Below are 21,293 nucleotides of genomic sequence, written 5' to 3'. Positions count from 1 at the left end.
AGTCCTTGAATTAAATCCACCACCTTAAAAAACAGAACTGTGCAAGAGAACTTCAGAGCAAGCAAAACCTTAAAAATACACATATGCTACAACCTGTATTTTTCATACACATTAAAAACCGATTGTGAATATAAAACGCCATGCCTGTTTCCTAGCTCTGGTATATAAAGTGCCACAAGAGCTTCTCAAGAGTGCAAAAACAAATAAAAACCAGTGTTTTATATGTTCTACTTTCCAAAACTCATCTACATCCCGTTTCAGGTTTTGCAAAAGTATCTAAAGACACATGCACAAACCCCTTTTGAAGATGACTTCAAGAATACTAACTCCCACCCCGTGGTCACAAATCCCTTTCCAGAGCTCACATATGCTCTCAATGCGACAGAAATAAATTAGGATACAGTGGAGCCACACCAGCCATGGAAACGATTCACTCGGACCTTCCATGCCAGAGCGGATCGCAGTCATCAATTCTGAACCACACATGGGCGACTAAATTCCATTGGCTGGACTGATTTCGAATGTGTGGCTTTAAGACAGATCCTTGTTCTTAAGGATGGCGGGATCATTTTGCACTCCTGTACTGTACGTCATTTAAGAGAGTGCCCTAGAGTGTACTGGGTGCTGCAGGATCACAACAGCACCTCCTCTCTACCTTTTGATCAAGCCAGGTAGGGCTGAAATAAGCTAGTGGTCGTGATGGGAGAAGCCCAGCTGAGAAGGGGATGCAGCAGGTGGAGCCAGTGGCTGCTAGCCAGACAGAAGTTTCTGTTCATGGCGGGCAGTTCACAGGCTCCCTTATCAAAAGGTCTAGCAATGAGGCCAGCTTCTCTGCTTTAGAAATGGGAGAGGCAGGTACAGTTTGGGAGAATATTCTCCATTCATACCTTGCCAGTCAGATTTGAGGAGTCTTTAATCTAGCAATAGCTACCACCAAGTAAAGGTATGTACCACTTTAATTAGGTATGGCAGGAGGGAGGGGGGAATAAACCATTCCCCCTCCCTTAATAATAAGCTATCCTGCTTATATACAAAGTTCATTCAGAAAGGTTGTATTTCAAACAAATGAGGCAAAAAAAATAAAAATGCTTTTAGACCAACTAGCCCTGTCTTGTTCCCTGAAGAAGCAACATAAAACTTCTTGAATGTCTCATGGAGGAAAAGAAGGGCCATTATGAAAACAAAGCCATGTAAAACAAAAAGTAAATTATTTAATGCAATAACGATGTTAACCTCAAGATAAATCCACAACAGAATGAGATTTTTCCTTTCCTTGCAGAGAATATTTGGGGAATCACACAGTACTGAGAAGACATCATTTTAATTTTGCTCAATGTCCAGGCGAAACAGTTCTTTTTTTTTAACACTCTGATCCTAAAGGTGGTTCTCTTTAGTTTTTTTCTGTTTTTTGTTGCTCTATGACAGAGTAGCAAGTAAAATGTGATTTTCAAGAATAACTGGATGGTTTGCTTCCTGATTCGTCTTCCTGGGAGCCCATACTCTGTCAAGGAAAGGGAAAAGTTGTTAGTACCTACTTCCAAAACACAGGCAATAAGAAAAAGTACAGGCCACATTCGCACCATACATTTAAAGCACTATGATAAAACATTAAACAGTCACAGCTTCCCCCAAAGATCCTGAGTGCTGTAGCAGTTTGTGAAAGATGCTGAGAGTTGTTAGGAGACTTCTGTTCCCCTCAGAGAGCTTCAATTCCCAGAGTAGTTTAACAATCAATGCCTCTTTCCCTCTTCCCCATGTGATTTTTCTAAACGTTGAAAATTACTCTGAAGCCGTTTCTTGGCTTATATTTCAGTCAGGTAAAAAAGAGCTGTAATTTGGGGGTGACAAAGAGAAACGTGTCCTTGTGAATCCAGCAAAATAGGAAACAGCACCGCTGGGACTAATCTGTAAGGTGGTGAGAGGAGGGGTGTGTGGAAATGGCGCAACCCACTGGATAAGCAGCAATGCACTGTGCTTTCTGTTCAAAAAAGGGTGCTTGCTTCCATGCATGCTTAATGTTTGACTTCCACGCATATAGCTCCGTTGGTTAGTGTGGTGCTCATATTGCCAAGGTTGCAGGTTCAATCCCCATATGGGGCAACTGCATATTCCCGCACTGCAGAGGGCTGGACTAGTTGGTCCTCAGCGTCTCTTCCAAGTCTACAATTCTATGAAAAAGGCCAAACAGAGCTGAGTCCTGCCACTTACCTTCTGCACAAACTGAGGGTTCACAGTGATCTCCTGATCCATGGCTTTCAGTCTCTCATCAAGCTCTATACATTTCAGCATCTGGGGAAAGTCAGATTATACAGGACAGTCACAGTTTGTTAGCTTCATCATCCACATTGAAGCCCTATGGTCAGACGTGTGTCAGAATTCCCAGGCACCACATATATAACCTGCTTGCCAGAATCTTGGAATCCATCCCAGTAACCACTTTGAACTCTTTATCCTCTCCCTTGCCATTCGCTTCAAGACTGCTGCTTTACAGATTTGGGTATCGTTACAAACACGCGTTTGTTGCTAAGAACCCAGGAATCCGGGGCAGGGCAGCAAGGAAGAAGAGAACATTGAATGCATTTTCACTGGGCCAGTCAAGGTAACCATCAGGAAGTTACTGCTGCCCAAAGCCACAGTCAATAATGAAATGCAGCGACCAAGGGAAAGGAAGGAATTTGGCCCATCCCCTCAGCTGTTTCTATGGCAGGAACAGACAGAAGGTGGAAGAGGATCTGTTGAAAGGTGTCTGGGTGGTCTGCAGGAGGGTTCCTTGATGCCCAGTTGTTTAATCGCAGCAATCTGCACCAGGACCCCAGCCACTATTTTGCACTTGGCTCAGTGATTGATTCGCAGCTTAGAGGACTGCCATCTTATGAACACACACCTGGAAGCAAGGCCTATGAAACTCAGGGCGACTTATCGGAGAGTAAACATGCAGAGATTTTTCAGCAGCGCCATTTAAATTAGCTCTCACTCCCTCTTATATCCAAAATACTAGAATCTTGCCTTTCAACTTCATAAGCAGCATCGGTTTAAGTGCCTGCTTTCCATAAATTCACTGCCTGAATTCATCCCAAGGGCTTTAACTGGGAGGCTGGAAGATTCTGGGGGTGGGCTCTGTCCATACAGGAGAAAGAGGAGGGTGGGGACAGAATGAACTATGCTGGTTCAGACTTCCTGGCAGGAGGGCGGGCAGGAATGATTTTCAATTATCTCCTGTGAGTTAAATCAGAACACCTCCCAGAAAATTCGAAAGCTGGCACAGCAGTGACTAGAACCAGCTCTGGGTTGTGCTAGGTATTTGCATGCTTTTTTTTTTAGAATTAATAGGGAATTCATAATGTGCCACAGAGCTTGCTGTTCTACTGACTCGTTCTGCTGCTCATGGCAACCATAACCGAGGTGAAAAGGAAGGGTTATTTACCTCCTGATCGATATTGTGAAGCATAGCTGGATTGTTGTACTTTTCAGGGTTGTCATGGAAACATACCATACCATCCTTCTGGTTAATACTTGCAAAGATTTCGCCATCTTCTATCTGAAATAACAAGATTTTAGTGTTTTATGATTTGGGCGCTGTTCCTGTTTCATCTTGCCTCTGCCATCCCACCCAGAAGACCCTCCAACTGCCTGTATTTCCCGCATCTTAACTGACAGCAAAACCTCCAAGAAAGGAAGTCCTCCCCATCTCATAACCAGGAATGTGTGGTCTCCAAATAATAATAAAATAATAATAATAATAATAATAATAATAATAATAATAATAATAATAATAATAATAATAAATTAAAAATTTAAAAACACCCTTGTTTTGACATGAAGATCAATACGTTTTGATTTGTGCTATCATAATATCATAATAACTTTGCCTATCCTGGTAAATTAAGTTGTTAGGAATATTCATTATCATCCTATTGTACTGGTTAATGTTGACTACTTGCAATGACCTCTAGTTACTTTTCCCCCCTATATTTTTTTTTTAAATTTTCTGTTTAACTTTTTAGAATATTCATTTAAGCAATCTTAAAATGTCAATGACTTCCCTTCTTCTCTTTCCATGGTTCATTTTGCATGACATAAATCCCTGCATATTTTAAATAAACTAAACCATTCAGTATTCCATTATTACATCCATCAAAACTTATTTACACTGTTGACTTTATCTTAATGCTCCCCACGTTTTCAAATAAGCACAATTCTCCTCCCTATATTCAATAAACATTTTCCAATCTTATTTAAACATATGTTCTTCTTGTTCTCTTACTCTGTATATGTTAGGTCCAGGAGTTGTGCATATTCCATATGATCTTTAGTTTCAATTGTTTGCAATTAGCCTGATCGCTACTGAAAGCAATATATGCAGAAAAGGGACGTTCAACTAAATCCAACTTGACATTTCGTTCAAAAAGCAACATTCCTTACCATATGAAGGACATATTTTTCTGCTTCCTGAGGCCCCGATAGCTGCACTCTACTTGCCATGTCTTGTAACGACAGTGTTAAAAATGTCTGAAATCCAGAAGCAGAGCAGATTCATTAGAGATTTCTGCAAACTCTGACCAACTCCCATGGGACTAGCATCCTGTACAGCACACCCAGGACCACCCCTGAACGCCTGCAAAAGGGCAGAAGCCAGGATAATCAGAAGCCAGGTGTGTGATGCTGTCGGCAGGTAACATTTTAGACTTCATGAAAGCACCCATGAGAACCAGACAAGCAATTTTGCAAGGTGGCAAAATACCCTCAGTTAAGACACACCTGCATAATGTTCCCAAGGACTCACAAGAATACAGCAGAATGGATGACTCACCTTAGTTAGCCTCTGAATGTTCTTTTTATAGAGAGATGACAAGCACTGCTTCACCAAACCCATATTATTATCCCTGGTGAAGGTCTCGCTGTGCTTGTTCACCAGATTCCGTAGCTCCGAGGGCTTATTGGTTGCATACACTTGCGCTAATTCATGGTAGGCGTTGCTAAGTGGCTGTGATGAGAAAGCAAAATAAGACTTTTTCAAATGCAGAGAAGGGCAACTCAAAACACCAATGAGGACCCCCATCAGGAGCTACTGATCTCAAGAGTTGTCTTATCCCAACACAAAGCATTGGTCTCTTTAGTCCAGTACTGCCTGCTCTGGCTGGAAGCAGCTCTCCAAGGGCCCAGGATTTCCCCACCTCTGCTACCCAAAATCATTGTTAGCTGGGGATGCCAGGGATTGAATAGAGGACCTGGACTGCAAAGGCTATGCACCACTACTGAGCAACACCTCTTCCCCTTATAACCTGGAATGAGTCTGCTATTCCCAAAAATCTCCTGTTCTTTTGTTTTTTCCTAAAAGCAGGAGAGAAAACAGACAACTCCAACTGCACAGCTTTGCCCATTCATTTTATTAATTCCAATTATTACTTTTACTAATGCTCAATTTGAAATAGCAAGTTTTGATTTTGATGCCTGTTCCTGTAAAATCCATTTTCTGCTTTATTTTTTTCCACTTTTTTGCACTGCTATGGCCCAAGAACTACTGCAATTAAAGTTCTCCTCCTCCTCCATCACAGTTTTGCCTTAAAAAATAACAATGCACCAGTACAGGATTTCTGGAGTCTTACCTTAACGAACCTACCCACTATCTGGGAGGTATACTTCGGCAGTTGCTGCACTTTGCCAAGTAGTATCAATGAAACTAGGATATACTTTTTATAGGATTCCAACATAATATGACTGACTGCCATGGCAGGAGTTGTTATAGACTGTAAAAGAAAAGAAAAATGAAGGGAGCAAATGACAATCACCAGAAACAAACAAACACAGAGAGAGAGGGGCTGCATTTGCATGCAGTCCTAATCCGTGAGCCATGGTCAAGCAGATTATCCTGTGCACATGCAGCAAAAGCTCTCCCCTGTTGCTCCTTGTGTGTTCCAGTAGAGAAACGAACTTCTGTTTCCTTCCAAACAAACCACAATCCTAAATCAATGCTTGCTCTTGGGTTCCCAAACATTTTCTCGGAAGAAACAAGGAATGGTATATATGGGAACGGCTTGGTCATTTCCCTTTGTTCCTTCCCTTTTATAGCTGTATACTAGGTGTGGGGAACCTCAGCTGCAGCCCCAAAGCCTGTCCATCTGGCCTTTGGAACTCTTCCCCGGACCACGTCCCTGTTTTGCACCCTGGGTGATTTTGCCCAGCTGGGATCCGTTCCCTGAACTCTGATCAGGCCTCTTGCTTGACTGGATGGAGGAGAGAGGTGTGTGTGTGTGTGTGTGTGTGTGTGTGTGTGCGCGCGCGCACAGAAACAAGCCTATTGTACCCAAGGTAACATTTACATCCATTGTTCCGCCCACTTTTGCCTCTGCCACCACCCACCACTGACCTGTGGCCCTCGCAAGGTCACTCAGAAGGGGATGTGCCCTCAGGCTGAAATAGGTCCCCCCCCCAATACTGTATATCAATCCATTTGTTAGGCAGAAGCGTCAGTTAAAGGGAACACTGTTAGGATATAGTTCCATTCCACCTTAAAAGGGTCAGGCATGACTGTTGTGTATCACATGCCTGTTTACGTCCAGCACAGTCTGCTGGGAACTTCCGTTGTATGTTGCTTTTGCTGGACACGAAGGGAAGCAGACATGTTTTTTCCTTTGTTCCTGAACTATGCTGAATCACAGCACAGACTTGCTAACGACCTATACTGTTATGGGTGCTAATAATTGTCTCCAGGTGAGGATAGGTTTTGTAAGTGGAGGAAGTCTTCTTTTTCATTATTTGTAGGCTTTTGCTGCAACCAGAAATGACTGGGGAAATCTAGTAGCTTCTGATGCGCCTATCAACAGAGCTGTTACAGCCTGAAGTTTACACCTCCTGAGGCACAGAGAGCTCTCCTTCAACACACGGGTGAGGCGGGGGAAGTTACCTGCTCATAGAAGTACAGTGCTCTTTCAAAGTTCTTCAGCCCAGTGTATATCATTCCACCATAGTAGTAGTAACATAGAAAGTGCTTTGCATCGTAAGCCCCATTCTCCTTACAAATATCCATCATGTCCACATCTAGATACGGAAGGGCAGGTTTAAAGCATTTTGCTAACAAACAGAGCTGAAACAAAACAGACCAGAGTTACCAAAAAAATCAAACCAACCAGCCACTTTCACACACTGCCTTTGTTCAAATCCAATCTTTCCTGCTTTAAGAACAGAGCTTTAATCACAAGTCATGGCAAAATGCTAACAGAATTACATTATGAAACCTCATGAGAGAACGAGATGCTGGGAGTCTCAGCCCCGTTGAGTGAAATAACCCTAATAATTTGGACTCCTGAGAAATATGGACCATTACATTGGCAGTCAGGAGAGAGTGAGATTAGGGCAGTGATGGCCAAACTTGGCCCTCCAGCTGTTTGGGGACTACAATTCCCATCATCCCTGACCACTGGTCCTGTTAGCTAGGGATGATGGGAGTTGTAGTCCCAAAACAGCTGGAGGGCCAAGTTTGGCCATGACTGGATTAGGTCACAACTGCATTTACAAAACATGCAAATGGCTTCATCAGGATGCTTGAATAACTCTTTCAAAAAACTGGGTTAATGTAGGTTTAGTAGAACTTTTGACTGCCTTCCCACTTTATAAGCCTGCAAATCCCACTATTATTCATGCCTTTGCTAAAGCACGTTAACTGTTGCACACCGAACCACTCAAGGTTATGCATGTCATACAAAGGTGCGTTAAGCGTTGTTTGTTTCTATTTGGTACTTTTCTGGTTAGGCTTTATGTTTGTTTAAAGCATGGCATTACAGACCCTCTAACAGCTTGTCTCATCTCTGGAGCCAGACTGAAAGAGAAAGGGAACAAGCTTCTCCGTCCATTGAAGTGACTTGATGCCAATTCACACAGCTACCTGGAGTCGCAAGGCTACTGTCGGCACAAAGTATCTGGAATACCTTATTGCTGTAAGCAACTTTATCTATTCCCGGGGTTGAGTCGAAAGATAAACTGGGAGATGCCATGTCAGTGTTGACCAACTGCCCACAGTGAACAGCTAGCTTTGTAAGGAACTCTGCAGTGCTGCAGGAAAAGTCGCCATGACTCAGAAGTTCTGCAGCAGCACAGCAAGCAGCAGACATACTTGATGAGCCTTTACTTTTGTTTCAAGCTATTCACTGGATTATACATGGCTGGAAGGGATCGTGAGGATGTTTTGCTGAAGCTTCCTGCACTGTGAGCACCCTTGAAGCAGAACCACTCAGCCTATTAGTCTTCCGGATTCCCTTACCTGGCAAAGATCTGCATGTATTGAGGTCAGCTGGTTGGTGTTCATCTGCATCTTGTCTATGGCTTGCCTGAGAATGCCAATTCCTCGCAGGGGCTGTCGGAAAGGTAACAGGTCTCTGTTAGGGAAGCCTCCGCAAGGGACCCCAGCAGCAGCACTTATAAACGAAAAGCCACCGACGACTGACTTTAATCTAATACATAACATTTCTCTACCGCTTACATTCAAAAGAAATCTTGCAGCAGATCACAAAAGGAAAACAAAGGTTCAAATCATTTAAAACAGAGAAACAAGCATCACTGATAAAAGAGCAAAAGGAAACAGAGTAAATTATCAGGGAGGGCCCGAGAATGAGTCATTTCAGTGGTGGCCCCACTTCTATGGAACACTCTTCCCAGGGAGGCAAACCTGGTGCCATCACTAGCAGTTATTAGGTGGCAGGCGAAAACACTCTCATTCACCCAAGTATTGGATGTTAATTTTAGCAGGGTAGGATGTGTGCATGTATGTATTTTAGGCTCTTCGATCCTTGGTTCCCCCCAATAATTTGTACTGGTTTTCCAATATTACCCCAATTATACAAAAACCAATTAATACTGTTTTAATGTTCATTTTTTGTAAGTCACACTGATTTTCATTTTTGAAAGAAAAGCAACAGTAAATAAATAAAATAAAGTTTTTACTAAATGGCAGAGGCACCAATTCGTTAGTGTCTCCCCCCCCCCCCAAAAAAGGAGCAGGGCACCCCAGAGGGTAGGCACTACCATGAAGAAGGCCCCTCTCTCTACTGGTGCCAGATGACACTCAACAGGTTGGAATGCGATCTGCAAGGCCTCCTTTGATGATGCCAGTGATCTACCAGGCCCAGTGATCTAACGTGGCAAGGTGGTTCTGCTGTATCCCAGGCATTGGAAGGGCTGGGAAACATACTGCCGGTCGCAGGGTCAGCATAAAAATACCTCCTCTAGTATGAAAACAGCAAAGTTATATTGTGCAACATACTCCAAAGAAGTGAACAGAGACATACCAACAGAAAAGAGAAAAGGTTCAGAATTAGTGCATGAGGAAGGGCAAAATTTAGTTGGCCAGAAAACACGTACTAGCCCAGCACCCTAAAGAGAATCTGGAGCATGTTTGGGCTTGTTTACCTGCTTCCGCTCCACAAGGGCATTGGTTAACTGGTGACACAGGCCAGCAACTAGAGACAACGAAACAAGAAAAAGAAAGAGTGAGCAGCCCCGCAAAGGGAACACGTCAACCGTGGCAAGATGCAAGGCTGCCGAAGTAACTCACAAGTGTCTGTTGCGTATCGAATGTGTTCCCCATTACAAGTGCTGATAAAAAGCTGGACCTGCGAGAATAACGTTTCGAAGTCAGGGACGCTGGGCATGGAAAACTTCACGAACCTGAAAACGAAGACAGAACCCACATTTTAACAGGAGCTCTCACGTGAAAATGGGCACGGCTCTTAAAAGCTGCCAGAATGCAGAATAGGACTGCTCCAAAGGCAATGAGCCATTGCTTCAATCTGCACATTCTAACATTTCTTGCAATGGAAACAGAGTAATCTGCAACCTTCATGAATAAAAATGTAAAAACTCGCATACAGCAAGTCCGTCCACCCTTTCAAACCTTCAATTCAATAAGAAGAAGAGTTTGGATTTGATATCCCGCCTTTCACGCCCCTTCAGGAGTCTCAAAGCGGCTAACATTCTCCTTTCCCTTCCTCCCCCACAACAAACACTCTGTGAGGTGAGTGGGGCTGAGAGACTTCAGAGAAGTGGGACTGACCCAAGGTCACCCAGCAGCTGCATGTGGAGGAGCGGAGACACGAACCCGGTTCCCCAGATTACGAGACTACCGCTCTTAACCACTACACCACACAAATTTCAAATGAAGGAAAGTAACTTACAAGACTGCAAGAACCCCCAAGGAGTGTTCTTGAACATCCAGGGCACCGAGCACTGTATCCAGGTGAGAGAGGTTTTTTGCTAGCAGTTCTCCACTTTTGTTGATCAGTTCACAAAGCTGAGTCATTTGCCCTGGAACAAGAAAAAGGGGCTGTTACATTTCAGCTCAATAAAAGTATATAAAGCAAAGGCTCCCTGTCGCACCTTTATGTACCCCCTGAGTTTGCACCAAGTGCAAGGACATAGGAGGCTCCCTTGCACCAAGTCAGACCTTTGGCTCACCTTGGTCAGTACTTCTGACACTGACTGGCAGCATCTCTCCAAGATTTCAGAGAGAAGCCCTGCCCAGTCCTACCTGGGGAAATCAGGGAGTGAACCAGGGACCTTCTGCATGAAATGGAAATATGATCAGCCATGGAAATATGATCAGCACCATTATCTTGGGCAATGAGTGAGAAGACAATGCTTCACATGTATCCTTTCTCCTCCGTGAGCTATACTAGAGGGGAAGGACACACCTATCTTTGAAGCACTGCTGTTACGGTCTAGGAAGAAATGAAAAAAGGGGCAGAGAAGAGAAGGGCATGTGTGTGCTGCAAATGAACCTTAGCTATATTTTGAGCTGAACCTGTTTGCACTGATTGGCTCTTCATAAGTACTTTCAGAGTGGTGAAAAGCCTCTTACGGAGGAAGAGAGATATATTCCAACTCTACAATTCTATGACGGAATACAATGGAATAATGGAAGGCAATGGGTGCCTTCTACAGAGAGAGAGAGAGAGAGGTGTTTTAACAGGTGCTGCAGATAAAACTGATTGCCTCCTTTGCTATTATTCTGCAGACACCAGGTGAACCCCTCTACCACTGCCCCCAGCCGAAACTAAATTAGTGCCCCTCCTACTCAACACCATCGACAACACCCATCACAACGCCATACAGAACTTGAGCTCAGAGCTCCGGGTGAGAAAGTGCAAGAGAACGGTGTGCTACAGTCCATCTCCCCACCTTCAGTTCACACGACGCTTGAAAATCCACTGTCATAAGGTGTGGCAATCACCACTAGCTGGAAGGCAGCTTGGGAAACAAGGATTAGAGTCCAGTGGTTCTCAGCCTTGGGTCACCAGATGTTTTTGGCCTACAACTCCCATGATCCCTAGCTCACAGGACCAGTGGTGAGGGATGATGGGAGTTGTAGGCCAAAAAACATCTGGGGACCCGAGGTTGGGAAAGGCTGAATTAGACGAATCCACAGAGATGTGGCGGTTCATCAGTCACTACTGGCTACAACAGCTGAAGGTAGCATCCATGTTCAGAAATTGTCTACCACAGAATATCAGAAGAGAGCTGTGGCTGGGCACTGTGGGAAAGAGGTCAATCAAACTGGCCTGTTCTTACATCCACAATCATTTCAGTGAAGGGTCTGTTGCTAATGAACTTCGGCAAACTGTATTTTTAAATTGTCCAGCAAGTTGGAAGCTCCCAAAGTTAAGTGCAGCACGAGAATGCAACAGGGACAGCCAACTTGGTGCCTTCCAAATGTTGTGCTGGCTGGGACTGATTGGGTTTGGAGTCCAACAAGATCTGGAGAGCATCATATTAGATATCCCTAGTCTCCAAGCTTTAAATAAGCAAGAGCATGAGTTTGTGGGAGTTTAAGTAGATTCGAATATAATCTGAATTATGCTTCACTTTTGTAGAGGGTTTAATTTTCAGATTAAAAGAGCTGGAATTTGAGGGAAGAGACTGAAAATCCCGAGACACATGAAATACCATGGACAGCACCACAGCTGAAATCCTAGGCCAGCTAGTGAAAAAATAATACAAGTCTTTCCTCAAACCTTAGATGAAGCATTTATATAGAGCAGGCTGGGCAAAAGTAGATTTGGATTTAGCATCAGATATCGGGGTGATGTGCAGCAGCCCAGCAAGGGTTGCTGACTGCCAGTCATTTTAACAATGACAACAACTGAAAGCCTCTGTCACTGGCTTCTGAAATGAAGGAAAGTTGGAGTGGGGGATGAGGAGGGGATTTTTATGTGACAAGGTTGACAGCTGGTAACAAAACAAATTATTGGGGTATGTGTGTATTCAAGTGGAGGTCTGTGCACTCAGCTACAGTACTATGCAAAAATCTGGCTCTAGTTGGTGGATCTCCGGGATCTAGGAAAAAGTAGATCCTTCAAGCCTGACATTTCCCCCTCCATAATGCAAAAAAAATGTACGGTACAATGTTGCTTATATATTTAAATAAAGAAAATGTGAATCCTCCAAGAAAACTGAGCTTTAAAAAAAAAAGCATGCAAATGCTTTCACACCTGGATTCCTAGGAGTACGAATTTTTTTTTACAGCTCTGAGCACATCTATTGCAGGTACACAAAGCTGTGCTCCAAATTCAAAACTAATGATCACAAATACGAACTATTACTTTGGCTCAGTCAAAAGTGACTAGGAGCAAAATTAGAAAGCATGAGTGCTCGTTATTTTTAAAGAACATAGACAACCTTAAAGCTTCCCTTTGTTCCAATTAACAGTCCCAAACAAGATACATGTTACTGCATGCAGAATCTTTAAGTGGTAGCTGGCGTGGGGTTGGGGGGTCCTGCAAGACATATAGCTGTGCTAAAGATTAAAAAACCTACATTAGGTTCTACAGAACACTGTGAAGCTATTCTAATGATTCAAACAGGTCTGACCCCCCCCCCCAAAAAAAATTACCATCTCTTCACTAGGACGCTTTTCCCCAACTGCTTTGCAAAGTGCATAGAAGTTATCATTAAACACAATGCATATTTCTGAGACTGGCAAGATTTTTAAAAATTATGTGTATGCAGAGTATAACCTGAGTTTAAACAATTTTGGGGAGATTAAGCTTAACTTCTACAGTATGCATAAGACACTCAGTGTTTCTCATTCACACATAAGCTTTACTAGTTAGATCAACACTACGAAGCCCTCATCAGCAGAAGAGTCACATGCACAAGATGCCCCATAACCTTCAACTGCAAGGTTTGGGTACAAATCAGAGAACAGAATGGCAGCATAAATTGTATCTTTTTTGTAAGACATATACGCCTTCCTCTCTGAAAGATGAACCATTATTTAGACCAGTGTTTCCCAACCACTGTTCCGCGGCACACTAGTGTGCCGCGAGATGTTGCCTGGTGTGCCGCGGGAAAAATTAAAAAATTCGAAAGATTTTTTTTTTTAAAAGTCAAATTTTCGATTGGGGCGCCGTCACTAGATGACCCCTGGGGTTCCCTCCCTCCCTCCCTCTCTGCGCCTCCCTCCTCCTCCTCCTCCTCCGGGGAGGCCCTTCCTGGCTCTCGGCCAAGGCTTGGCGGCTGCCACTCACTCACTCGCTCGCCCACCCGTCCCTCCATCCCTGCACCCGGCCTCTCCCCCTCCGTCCCCGGCGCGGGGGCTGCCGGAATCCGTAGTCCCCTCGCCCTTGGGCTCCGCGCCCGCGCGGGGTGCGCAAACTACGTTTCCCAGTGTGGCCTGGCGGGCCGGGCATTTTGTTTGAAGTGCTCTTCTCCCGGCCATGGAATGAGCGCAGCGGTGGCGGCCGGGCGGGCAGGGGCTCTTCCGCGCAGACCCCGCGCAGCCTGCCTGCGCCCCCGCAGAGATCGGGCGGCAGGATGGAGCCCGGGGATCCCCGTGGAGGCGGAGCGGCGGAGGCGGAGGCTGCCCCCCAGGTAGGGCTGCATCGGGGGGGGGTTATTTTTGCAATGCTGCATCCGCGCCGGAGGGGACGCATCGGACCGCGGGGAGACCCCTTGGCGGGCGTGCAAGGCAATGCATGCGTGCAGGCGTTGCATGGAGTGCAGTGCAATGCAATGGCAACGCGGCGCCCTGCATGCATGCATGCAACTTCCACCGGCGCTCCGGACTTGGCAGGTGAGGGGGGTCCCCAGTGGGCGGCAGAGAGAGCCGGGAGGGCGAAGGGGAGCCGGGGGGAGCAGCGCTGCTCCCCGAGCCGAGCCCGGGGGAAAACTTCGGCGTCGTTGCGCCAGGTGTTGGAAGCGGAGGCTGGCGGGGGCCCCTCACCTGCAAAACCTGGTCGCCTCTCATATATTTCGTGCATTGCATTCATCGCCCGCTTTCTCCTCCAAGGAGCTCCCGGGGGCGCGCGTGGTTCTCCCCGTGTTATCCTCGCAACAACAGCCCTGCGAGGTGGGTCAGGCGAGTGGCCCAAGGGAGCACCCAGGGATTGTCCTGGCCAGGTGGGGTGATTTGAACCCTGCTCTCTGCCCGGTCTTCGTCCTCATTTAGCCCCCACATGTGCATGACTGTGCATGACTGAGGTTTTCCCCCCTCGTCTTGGCTATGGTGTGAGTCTGTGCTGTTAATTAATGGGGTTCTGCCTTCGGAGAAGATGAGCCAGCCCTCAAGGAGGTGATTATGTAATTTGCTAGCAATTCATGTCCCTCCCGGCGTGACGCTGCGCGCTGACGTCACGGGGCTGTAATGGAGGTGTGCCTCGAGATTTTTTTCATGAAACAAGTGTGCCTTTGCCCAAAAAAGGTTGGGAAACACTGATTTAGACTAGTGATGGCTAATTTCTGGTATTCCAAATGCTTCTGGCTACAATTCCCATCATCCCTGACCACTGGGCATGCTGGGAAGGGGCTGATGTGAGTTGAGATTCCACCAACATCTGGAGGGCTGCAGGTTCCCTGCTCTGCTCTGCTGTTTAAAAACAACCACACCAGTAAAACATAGCACACAAAACGCTTGAAAGACGTGCTCCCCAACACTTCTCACCCCTCCTCATTTTCTTCCCCAACATGCTGGCACCCCTTTTCCAATTGCCACAAAGTTCAATGCAAAATGTCAGCCTGTGTCTGAAAAGAACTTGCAGGATTATTCACTTCGGATCCCTGATTAACCCTGAAAATCCCCTATAGACATTGAGCCTTTGTTCCTATGCATGTAGCATTGCCCATCTTATCTCTGGAAACCCTGACTTAACAAACGCTGAGAAGATGCAGCAAGATGTTTTGAAGAGTGAGCAAGAACAGAGCTGTGCTGAGTTAGGGCTGGCTTGTTTTGGTAGCATCTATTCCATTCCTTCCTTCCTTCCTTTTATTTGTATGCTGCTTTCCTACAAAAAGATGCTCAAAGTGGCTTAACAACACAGAAAACAGGAATACATTTCAAACAAACTATACAAAAATAATTTTATAATAACATAGCAAAACAACAGCAGTAAAAATAAAAGATGGCGAAAATAGCAAGGGAGTGTCACAGTTTCACCTTAGTGCTAGAAACTTCCTTGTCTGCAGACATAAACCTTCAAATAAAACTTAAAGGCTCTCCAGGCAGGGTTTTCCTAATGTTCTGTCAAGATGGTATAACTCTGGCAAGATGGCCATTCACGTCTTGCCCCCATTCATCCTTCCCCTTGTGCCTTGAAGCCTTGCTCTGAATGGTTCCATCTCCCCCCTCCCGCCAACAACTTCAAAGCCTTCCTCAAAAGCCATCACCTCAAGGCTTGTAGCTCAGAATCAAACCTAAGGATTAGTAACTACTCGCACTTGCTACCCTCATCTCTCTAAGATTCCTTTTCTACTGTCGAAAAGTAGACTAAGCTCCTTGTTGGCTAGGAATCTGTCCTTTTTAATGTTATTCTTCAAAGCCCCAGTAACAATGGTAGTTATTTATTTGAATCCATTTATTGACACCCCCACTCCCCCCCCCCCCGCAGGGACTCAAGGTGACATATAGGTGAAAATATGAATAGCTAAAAACATAGGAAAAAAACAATAATTAGTAGTAGTAGTAGTAATTACTGTTAGTAGTAATAGTAGTAGCTGTCACAGCCACCTGGTGCAAGGCACTAAAAGAAAACTTCTCCATGTTTAGGGAAGCTTTTAATGTTTAACAGGCTATTGTATTTTAATATTTTGTTAGAAGCCGCCCAGTGGCTGGGGAAACCCAGCCAGATGGGCAGGGTACAAATGATAAATTATTATTATTATTATTACTATTATTTACCTAGTTTTAGCATTTATATCCCTCTTAACCCTCAAGGAGCTCAGGGCTGCACACATTATCACAGTCTTGTATTTAAGCATTAGCTTGATAACCACATCCAAAAAGGAATTCCAGGCAGATGAATAAGGTGGTTGATGAAGGAAGGATGCAGGGTTCCATTGCTCTTCTGCACCTAAGATATACACCAAGCACCCAGCACAGAAACAGCAGGCTGCTGCAGAACAGACAGCGCACTCCATCCCTTTTTAGTGATTCCAGCAAGCTGGTAGAAATGTTTTGCAGACAGTAACATTGGTAGGCTTGTTTCAAGGCTGCATTATCATCATGGCTTATTGACGCAGTAGCATCATAAGAACGTAACACCAAGCAGATTGGAGCAAAGGCGCATCTAGCCCATCATCCCACAGCGGCCAGCAACATGGGTTGGTGAGCCTCCCCAAAACCCACAAGCAGGACATGAGAAGAACAGAAGGCGAACCGGATGGATCAGGCCAATGGCTCATCTAGTCCAGCATCCTGTTCTCACAGTGGCTGACCTGATGTCCGAGGGAAGCCTGCAAGATGGACATGAATGCAACAGCACTCTCCTGAGCTGCAATTCCCAGCAACTGGTATTTGGAAGTATGACATGTGACAGTGGTAGTACAACACACCCATTGTGGCTAGTAGCCACTGATAGCCTTGTCCTCAATGAATGTGTTTCATCCTCTTTTAAAGTCATCCAAGTTGGGGGCCATCACTGCCTCCTGCAGAAGCAAATTCCAGTTTAACTGCACTGTGTGAAGGAGGACCTTCTTTTATCTGTCCTGAATCTTCCAACATTCAGCTTCGTTAGATGTTCACAAGTTCTTTTTTTTTTAACATACATTTTATTAATCTAGATGTTCACAAGTTCTAGCATTGAGTGACGGAGAAAAACCTCTCTCTTCCCACTTTCTTGATAAACTACTATCATAGAATCATAGAATCATAGAGTTGGAAGAGACCACAAGGGCCATCGAGTCCAACCCCCTGCCAAGCAGGAAACACCATCAGAGCACTCCTGACATATGGTTGTCAAGCCTCTGCTTAAAGACCTCCAAAGTAGGAGACGCCACCACACTCCTTGGCAGCAAATTCCACTGTCGAACAGCTCTTACTGTCAGGAAGTTCTTCCTAATGTTTAGGTGGAATCTTCTTTCTTGTAGTTTGGATCCATTGCTCCGTGTCCGCTTCTCTGGAGCAGTAGAAAACAACCTTTCTCCCTCCTCTATGTGACATCCTTTTATATATTTGAACATGGCTATCATATCACCCCTTAACCTCCTCTTCTCCAGGCTAAACATGCCCAGCTCCCTTAGCCGTTCCTCATAAGGCATCGTGTTACTATGTTACCTCTTGTCTTTGATCTGAACTAAAAAGTCCCAAATGCTGCAACCTTTTCTCATAGGAGAATTGGTGGCCACCACGGCCTCCTGTGGGAACCGATTTCCATAGTTTTAACTAAGTGCTGCGTAAGAAGTCCTTGCTTTTATCTGTTGTGAGGAACAATGGAAGGAGTTGGGCGTGTTTAGCCTAGGTAAGAGGAGACTGAGAGGAGATATGAAAGGCAGCTTCCAGTATCTAAAGGGTTGGGACATGGAAGATAATAATAATAATAATTTATTATTTGTACCCCACCCATCTGGCTGGGTTTCCCCAGCCACTCTGGGTGGCTTCCAACAAAGATTAAAAATACATTAAAATGTCACACATTAAAAACTTCCCTGAACAGAGCTACCTTCAGATGTCTTCTAAATGTCAGGTAGTTGTTTATCTCTTTGACATCTGATGGGAGGGCGTTCCACAGGGCGGGCGCCACTACCAAGAAGGCCCTCTGCCTGGTTCCCTGTAACCTCATTTCTCGCAGTGAGGGAACCGCCAGAAGGCCCTCGGAGCTGGACCTCAGTGTCTGGACAGAATGATGGGGGTGGAGACGCTCTTTCAGGTATACTGGGCCGAGGCCATTTAGGGCTTTAAAGGTCAACATGAACACTTTGAATTGTGTTCGGAAACGTACTGGGAGCCAATGTAGGTCTTTCAGGACCGGTGTTATGTGGTCTTGGTGGCCACATAACAAGATGGAGCAAGCTTGTTTTCTCTTGCTCCAGAGCATAAGACCTGAACAAGTGGCTTGAAGATACAAGAAAGGAGATTCCGACTAAAAATCAGAAAGAACATTCTGACATTAAGAGCTGTTTGGAAGTGGAACAGACTCCTGCGAGAGGTGGTGGGCCCTACTTCCTTGGGGGTTTTTAAACAGAGGCTGGATGGCCATCTGTCATGGATGCTTTTGTTAAGATTACTGCATTGCAGGGGGTTGGACTGGATGACCCTCAGGGTCCCTCCCAACTCTGCAATTCTATGCTTCCACCATTCACCAATGTTGGAAGATTTATGTTGGATAAAAGGAAGATCTTCAACCAGCGCATAGTTGAACTGTAACTCGCTCCCACATTGGCAATGACGACCACCAACCTGCATGGCTTTGAAAGACAGAATATACAGAATATACGAAGGACAAGGCTACTCATCTTGGTGGCTAATCTTTGCCTCCACAGTTGGAGTTGAATATCCGTTGCTGGAAAATGCTCTTGTGCTCAGGTCCTGCATGTTGGTTTCCCCGCAGACAAATGTTCATTGACTGTGAAAGTAAGATGGGCCACTGGCCTGATCCACAAGGGCTCTTCTCATCTTCTTAGGCTCACTAGTTGTCCACGAGTTCCAGCGCTAACCATCCCTAAACCTCTTCCCCCACCGCCTTTACAACATGCGTCGGATCTGCACCCCCCAAAAAAAAATCCCTTGCACGAGGCAAACGTTAAAGGGGTTAATTCTAAAACGCCCCGCGGGGGACACGCGAAAAGGGGGAGCCGCGCCCGTTCCCTCCCCAGAAGGCAGCCAGGGGCAGCTTCTTTCCCCGACACCCCCCCCCAGGGGCGGGATTCGAACCCACGTCCCCCTCCACGGCCACCGCCGCCTCCACCTCCCACCAGGCCGCTTTCGCTCTGGCCATTCAGGTGCGGGGTTGGGGGCCGAGGAGAGCCGGAGCCGCCCGGCGGGTCCCCGCGCTTGACACCCCGCCAGCCCCCCGGCCTCGCCCCCTCAGCCCGGGTCCCCGGCGGTCACCTTGGGCCGAGAGCTGCCTGACGCTGTTGACGAACTGCTCCAAGGCGGACGCCATCTTGGCGGCTCGCGGGAGGCCGCGGCGGGAGAGCAGCGAGGCGGGGGAGACGGAGCGGGCCCCGCGCCGGGGAAGGAGGGGGCGGGAGGAGGAGAGGAAGTCGCCTCTTCTCCCTCCTGAGGCAGCGTCTCCTCCCGCGCAGGGCCAATCAGACGCCGCTTCGGAGGGCCGCGGGGGCGGAGCTCCCCGGGCGTCATTGCCGGCGCCGGCGCGCGCGCGCGGGCCTAAGCAAGGGCGTTGCCATGGGAACCGCCGCTCCAGGCCCTCAACCCGGAAGCGGCCTTCCCCGGTGTAAACAGAGGCAGCTGCCGACTGCACTTGTGCCCTCGACTCGGTAGCTGCTCCAACTGGACCGGGGAAGGGTGGCTTCTTTAGCCTGGCACCGCAACCCGCCTTGTCTGCTTTCAAATTGTCGTCATGGAGAAGCACCCAGCCCGTAGTAAACTGCCTTAACTCCCTCCCAGATAATACATTTAGGTGGCCACAATGCCCTCTGCAGCTTTCTACCCTGTCTGGCAGACAAAAACATAGTAAGAATGCAGCGACGACCCAGCCTGGGTGCTAAGGGTCAGGGTGACGTCAGACGCGGTGTGATGTCACACAGAGTACTTCACGCAACTCAGAAGCATCTTCCGGTTATGGCTGCTTATCACTTCACTGCTAATCACTTCACTATCACATCATCATCATTGTTTTGTTGCTGTTTGGGGGAGTGTAGCACAGTTACATAAGCAAAAAGAACAAAAGATCCTTGTGGTAATTTAAAGATCAACACATTTTAATTTATTTATTTAGGTGCATTTGTACTCTACTCTTGGGCCAAAGAAAGCACAGCCAATTGCATAAAATGAGTTATAAACAAGACAGTCCCTGCCTGCAGCCTTACAACCTAAAAAAAATTCCACATTACAAAAGGGAAAATGGATAAGGAGGAAAGAGGAAGAAAGGAAACTCGGGCAACCTTTATTAAATAGTAGTTCTCATAATGACTGACTTGCAGAGAAACAGCTCAGGGGCAGGAGGTGCCTAATGGCATAAATTTCCATGGACTGGAGAATCCACTTCATCAGATATTTTAGATCAGGCTTCCACAACCTCGGCCCTCCAGAAGTTTTTTTTAGACTACAATTCCCATCATCCCTGACCACTGGTCCTGCTAGCTAGGGATCATGGGAGTTGTAGGCCAAAAAAACATCTGGCGGGCCGAGGTTGAGGAAGCCTGCTTTAGATAAAGCAGACTCAAATCCACAAAGAGTACACAGAGTTCCTGTTTTCTGCTGAGCATGGCACTTTTGTGTGCCAACTTTCTACTGAGGATTCCAATTTCCTTGCCAATAGGGCAGTAATTATTTGGGAGACACAAAGCAACCCACCTCAGCTCAGAACCAGCTCTTTCAATGCTGCTTCTGGAACCTTCTAAAAATGACATTTGTTTTTGAGAAATGCATTTCAGGCGCCAGTGTTATGAGATCCCATTTGAGAGAGAGAAATCAGTTGTTGTGCTGTGAGCAGCACGATACCAGGAAATCCTAAGAAGAGATGAGCTCATCCTTCACTTGATATTCCCAGTGTGGACATCAGGGGCTGATGTATATCCAGTCTGTACCTAATAATGGAACAGCACTTCAGGGTGGTTTTTTTTGGCAAAGCTGTATCTCTTTTGCCAGTGACCTCTTCCCACCATCATCTCATGTCTTATGCTCCAGAAAACCATATATGTTCATATGGCGAATAGCTGTTCTGAGTAAACAAAAATAGTGTATTGTAACCCACATATTATAAACAGGTGATGTAAATGAGGCCTACTTCAATCTGCAGTCTGTTATGCTTCCAGAAACGTCGAGGAGGAAATGGGATTTGCTCAAGAAGCAGTAAGGATCGAGTTCTGGGCTACAGTACAGAATAAGTGTGATAATTATGGTCTAGATG

At 46.0% G+C, this 21,293-nt stretch overlaps 1 protein-coding gene and 1 long non-coding RNA gene across 2 annotated transcripts in view; both read right to left on the bottom strand.

The window, feature by feature from the left end:
• LOC309519151 overlaps positions 1-21,293 on the bottom strand; it is a 289,434-nt gene that overhangs the window by 220,929 nt on the left and 47,212 nt on the right. The gene's annotated exons all lie outside the window — the stretch shown is intronic.
• On the bottom strand, positions 1,192-19,467 carry COPS3 (COP9 signalosome subunit 3). Its single transcript, XM_082199831.1, has 12 exons — positions 19,310-19,467; positions 10,167-10,296; positions 9,548-9,660; positions 9,403-9,452; positions 8,258-8,350; positions 6,905-7,084; positions 5,607-5,747; positions 4,811-4,984; positions 4,423-4,509; positions 3,425-3,538; positions 2,209-2,289; positions 1,192-1,501 (listed from the first exon to the last, which is right to left on the bottom strand). Exons 1-12 carry the CDS (start codon positions 19,362-19,364, stop codon positions 1,448-1,450), a joined length of 1,272 nt encoding a protein of 423 aa, XP_082055957.1. The 5' UTR covers positions 19,365-19,467; the 3' UTR covers positions 1,192-1,447.

Source organism: Podarcis vaucheri (assembly GCF_965113315.1).
Source record: "Podarcis vaucheri genome assembly, chromosome: 14".
Lineage (NCBI taxonomy): Eukaryota > Metazoa > Chordata > Lepidosauria > Squamata > Lacertidae > Podarcis > Podarcis vaucheri.
This window is presented reverse-complemented; position numbering and strand designations above follow the sequence as displayed.

Coding starts and splice junctions, on each gene's coding strand:
- COPS3 (XM_082199831.1), bottom strand. CDS start 19,364: ATGGCGTCCGCCTTGGAGCAGTTCGTCAACAGCGTCAGGCAGCTCTCG. Junction 4,985..5,606: donor TAGTGGGTAGGTTCGTTAAG/GTAAGACTCCAG, acceptor TTCTCATCACAG/CCACTTAGCAACGCCTACCA. Junction 3,539..4,422: donor AAAAATATGTCCTTCATATG/GTAAGGAATGTT, acceptor TTGTTATTTCAG/ATAGAAGATGGCGAAATCTT.